The 4,805-nt window shown below is 39.6% G+C and overlaps 1 protein-coding gene across 1 annotated transcript; it reads left to right on the forward strand.

Annotated features, from left to right (window-relative positions):
• Positions 1-473: 473 nt before the first annotated feature.
• Positions 474-1,531, forward strand: LOC102944080 (trace amine-associated receptor 9). Its single transcript, XM_007062257.3, has one exon. It carries the CDS (start codon positions 474-476, stop codon positions 1,500-1,502), a length of 1,029 nt encoding a protein of 342 aa, XP_007062319.2. The 3' UTR covers positions 1,503-1,531.
• The last annotated feature ends 3,274 nt before the right edge of the window (positions 1,532-4,805 follow it).

Consider the following 4,805-nt stretch of genomic DNA (forward strand, 5'->3'; position numbering starts at 1 on the left):
GACTTTATTTTTTCTTTGGGAGAGGAGAGAACAGGCTTTGTCTTTAACCTGAACGTCAGAACCCAGGGGAGGACACATTACTATAAATTGAAGCCTGTTCCAACATTCTCTTCACACCTCAGTTCACACTGATTTGTGAAAAGGAATTTGTCAGATGGGTGAGGCATTGGAAGATTCAAAACAAGTAAGAACGAACCCTTAACTCCAGATACAATAAATTAAAATAATTTCTTTTTCCAGTTATTTCACTTATTTTAAATCACCGGGGAAAAGTGGCTGCTACAGAAATCTTCCATTTTTGTAATATTTAAAGTTGTGAATGAATCTTAATGTCTGCGTTCAAGATCATATTGTGGAGTTATTATATTAACACCCATATTTACTTTTTTTTCCAGGAGAAGTTGGAAATAGGCGCATGTATTTCCTTTACTAGATCATAACCATCAGTTCAGGAATTCAATTTGTTGGAAATAATGAACTCAACTTTTGTTGATAACGAAGATTTGCAATACTGCTTTGAGAACATGAATGAATCTTGCTATAAAACACCATTGTCTTCTGGACTCCGAGTATCTTTGTATATTGTGCTTGGTTTGCTGGTGATTTTTACAGTAGGTGGAAATCTAATGGTAGTTGTTTCCATTGTTTATTTTAAGCAGCTTCACTCACCTACACATTTTTTGATTGCCTCCTTGGCATGTGCTGACTTTGGTTTGGGTCTGACTGTGTTGCCCTTTAGCACTGTAAGATCTGTTGAAACATGCTGGTATTTTGGGGAAATATTCTGTAGATTTCACTATTGTTTAGATGTATCTTTGTGCCAAGCATCAATATTTCACTTGTGTTTCATCTCTGTTGATCGATATGTTGCTGTCAACAACCCTTTAATTTATCCCATCAAGTTCACAGTGCCAGTTTCAGGAATGTTCATAGCTGTTGCCTGGATATTTTCATTAGTAATCAATTTTTCTGTTGTCTTCACTGGGTCTAATGACAAAGAGATGCAAGAATTAGTAAATGGCCTCTCCTGTGCAGGGAGTTGTCAGATTATCTTAAATAAAATGTGGGTGGTTGTATCCTCTCTCCTTTATTTCATACCTTTCTTTGCAATGATAATGCTTTACGGCAGGATCTTTGCTGTGGCTAAACAACAAGTTAGAATGATAGAGATGATGAGCAACAACACCCAGTCATCTAATAATTACAGTGATAGAGTTGGCAGAAGAGAGAGGAAAGCTGCTAAAACCCTGGGTATACCTGTGATTGCTTTCTTGGTATTCTGGTCACCTTATTTGATAATTGTAACAATTGATGCTTTCCGCAACTTCATAATTCCACCCCTTATCTTTGACATTGCGATTTGGTTTGCTTATTCCAACTCTGCCATTAATCCTTTGATTTACTCTGTCTTTTATCCTTGGTTTCGAAAAGCAATGAAAGTGATTGTGAGCTGTAAAATCTTCCACCTTGATTGCTCAACAATGAGTTTGTTTTCTGAATGAAAATGTATCTTGTACTGCTAAGTTCTGATTCCAGGTCACGGTCTTCCTCTGTCTGTTTTGTTGTTTTTCCTTTAAAATAATCTCCCAGGCTTTTATAGCTGTATACTTTGCATCCTAATGAAAATCATGTTGAGTTATTTTTAGTAAAGTCCATTTATTTTTTTCAAATGTTCTGATTTAAAGTGTAAGTGCATATCTTTTTTTTAATGAGGCTGAATAAAAAAGAAAATGTTTGCTTAATTGACTCTTCTCTGTGTGTTATATAGCATTATTTTTGTAAAATATAACATTGTTATATAGAATTTCTGACAAAATTACAATACATTGCACTATAAACATTGGATATATTTAGCTCTGATTGGATAATTTTATTTTGTATTTTTCTATATCACTGGTTGACTTAGAAACTCTCTAGGCTCTAGAATAGGCCGCTGCAGCTGCCATGGCTGCTCCGTTCTCTCCAAGAGCCATTGCCTTAAAAAAACCAGACACTGTCACTGACATGTCCACCAACATCTTGCAGACATTCTGTCTGTGTCCTGCAATAAGCTGCAAGCAGGAATAGCTCTTCAACTCGTGCAGGATCCATGGCTTGTCTCTGGCTGGAATGGGTGAAACAGGGAATGCACAGAAAGGAAGAACCTTGTCTGGATGTGTTGGTGGGCTGAGAACACATCTGTACAGAGCCATAGGACAGACAGACAAGTTCTCCCACATACACTGCATACCAGCTCCAGCTGAGAAGGTGCTAAGAACCCTAGGATGCACTCCCAGAGATCCCAATGTCAGACACATTTCTGTGCAGTGCCAGTGTGGATGTGGCTATATGCGCGTGAGGTGTGCATCCACTGGAGTTTAGATGTTAGCAAGCATGCTTGGCAAACACTGGTTCGCAGGTGCAGGTGCCTGGACATGGGTACAAAATGCAATGTAGACATACCCCAAGTGTTCACTAAAGGGAGGCTTAACTTGAGCCATTCTTTTTCCTACCTGCTTGTTTTTCCAAACAGCTGCTTTCCTTTCTGCTTGTTTTACCCTGTATTAAACTAAACCAATATATTAATACACTAAGCATCCCAATAGCCAAAAGTAATATAAATTATTCATAAATTATTACACAGTACTTCTATATCTAGCCCAGCTGTTTCCATGGAAATTTACAAACACTGGAATTTTTCTTTTTTCAGAATCTCTTTTGAAACTCTGGGTTATTTAGAACAGTAGGTGTTTTTATGGGTATTAGATGATTCAGAAGATTGGTAATAGGATCATGTCTATTTAGGATTTTTCTAATGTGCTGGCCATCATGGTATCTGGGAACCAAATGCACAAGCTATGCATTGTTTCAAATTATGCAAAGTCTCCTCAATTGTAAAATGAGATTGTACAAAAAGACGGTCCAGTAATTAAGTCACTCTAGTGGGGCTCGAGAAGATTGGGCTCAGTTCTTCCTCTGTACACAGACTTCATTTCTGCGGGTTTCGTTTCCCTGTCAGTAAATATAGGGATAACGTTACTTCCCTATCTCTTTGAAACACGGCAATAAATGTGCCTGTCCCAGGGGTCTCCAGAGTTGTGAGGCATCTCACCTCTATCAGTCCTTAGCATGAGGAAGTCTTCTCTGTATCTGCTGTGGGCCCACTCCCTGACTTCAGCAGCCTCTGGCAATACAAGCACTGCCTTCCAGGCTTTTGCAGGCCTCACGCTCTCTACACAGGCTAGCAATAAGCACATACCAACCCCGTCCTTTGGGCATCTCTCTGGGGTGTCCAGCCTTTGGTTCACTAAATGCTCACAGAGCTCTCAGATTCTCTACTTCCCAAGGGATAGTACACACCACAGCTTACTAGTCCACTGAGAATGCCCCTCTGCTTAAAACACAGCACTTCGATTTGTTCATAGAGAAAGCAAGTATAAGTTTATTTAACAAGGAATAGAGTCATATGACAACAAGCAGAAATGTTGAAAAAAAAGGGTTACATATCAAACAAAATTATAGGCTTTTTATGGCCTAAACTGAGCAAACAAATTACCCTTCAGTCTAAAGAAGTTCTTCCCAGCATTTTCAGACAAGCCTAGCTGAGATCTTTTTCATGAAGCAAACCCAATGCCAGTTTAATTCCTTGGGGAAGGATCCCAGGGTGTCATTTTTTCACCCCCAGAACAGACCTTTGATCTTCACCTGAAAACAGGGTTCCTCCCCCCTCCACTGCTGTTTACCTCTTCCTGTTAATTTTCTTTTGACTTCAGTGCAAACTCTTTATTAGCATTTGATTTAGTATGCTGTTACACAACATGGTCCTTTACCCCAGGATGTTCCCTCTCCAGAGGTTTATCTTGGAGTTCCTCTGTCTTTGTAAATCCTCAGATCTCTGCCTGATCCAGACAGCAAATATAGCCTGTCACCGAGTATGTCCATTGTTTTTTCGCTTATTGAATTAGCCTGGAGGCATGCATACACAATGGTCTGCTAGAGAGATAAGTGTTTACTACCCCCTTCCTGCCTAGAATCTGCTTATCACCTTCTGGTGACCTGCCATAACTTACCTGCTTTAAGAACATAGTTTTCAGGATATCTACATAAATTTACACATTACCTGCACATATATTTAACAATGATTAAGATGACCATCGTGACACATGCTTTCAGTAGAGACCTTACTGTAGAGACCCTAAGAGACCTTCAGTAGAGTCCTTTTGGTGAACCCAGGGCGTCCCTGAACTCTATCTACCTCTGTGCGCCCTGTCAGTTGGCATCAAGAGGTTTCTGGGTCAGCCTAACCAAGTGCAAAAACAATGAGGAGTCCTTGTGGCACCTTAGAGATTAACAAATTTATTTGGGCATAAGCTTTCATGGGCTATAACTCACTTCATCAGATGCATGGAGTGAAAATACAGTAGGCAGGTATAAATATACAGCACATGAAAAGATGGGAGTTGCCTTACCAAGTTGGGGGTCAGTGCTAATGAGGCCAATTCAATTAAGGTGGATGTGGCCTATTCCCAACAGTTGACAAGAAAGGGTGAATATCAACAGAGGGGAAATTACTTTTCGTAGTGCTAATGAGGCCAATTCAATCAGCGTGGATGTGGCCATTTCCCAACAGTTGACAAGATGGTGTGAGTATCAACAGGGGGAAAATTACTTTTTGTAGTGATCCAGCCACTTCCATTTATTCAGGCCTAATTTGATGGTGTCCAGTTTGCAAATTAATTCCAGTTCTGCAGTTTCTCGTTGAAGTCTTTTTTTGAAGTTTTTTTTTGAAGAATGGCCACTTTTAAGTCTTAAGTCTGTTATTGAGT

Source organism: Chelonia mydas, chromosome 3 (genome assembly GCF_015237465.2).
Source record: "Chelonia mydas isolate rCheMyd1 chromosome 3, rCheMyd1.pri.v2, whole genome shotgun sequence".
Classification (NCBI taxonomy): domain Eukaryota; kingdom Metazoa; phylum Chordata; order Testudines; family Cheloniidae; genus Chelonia; species Chelonia mydas.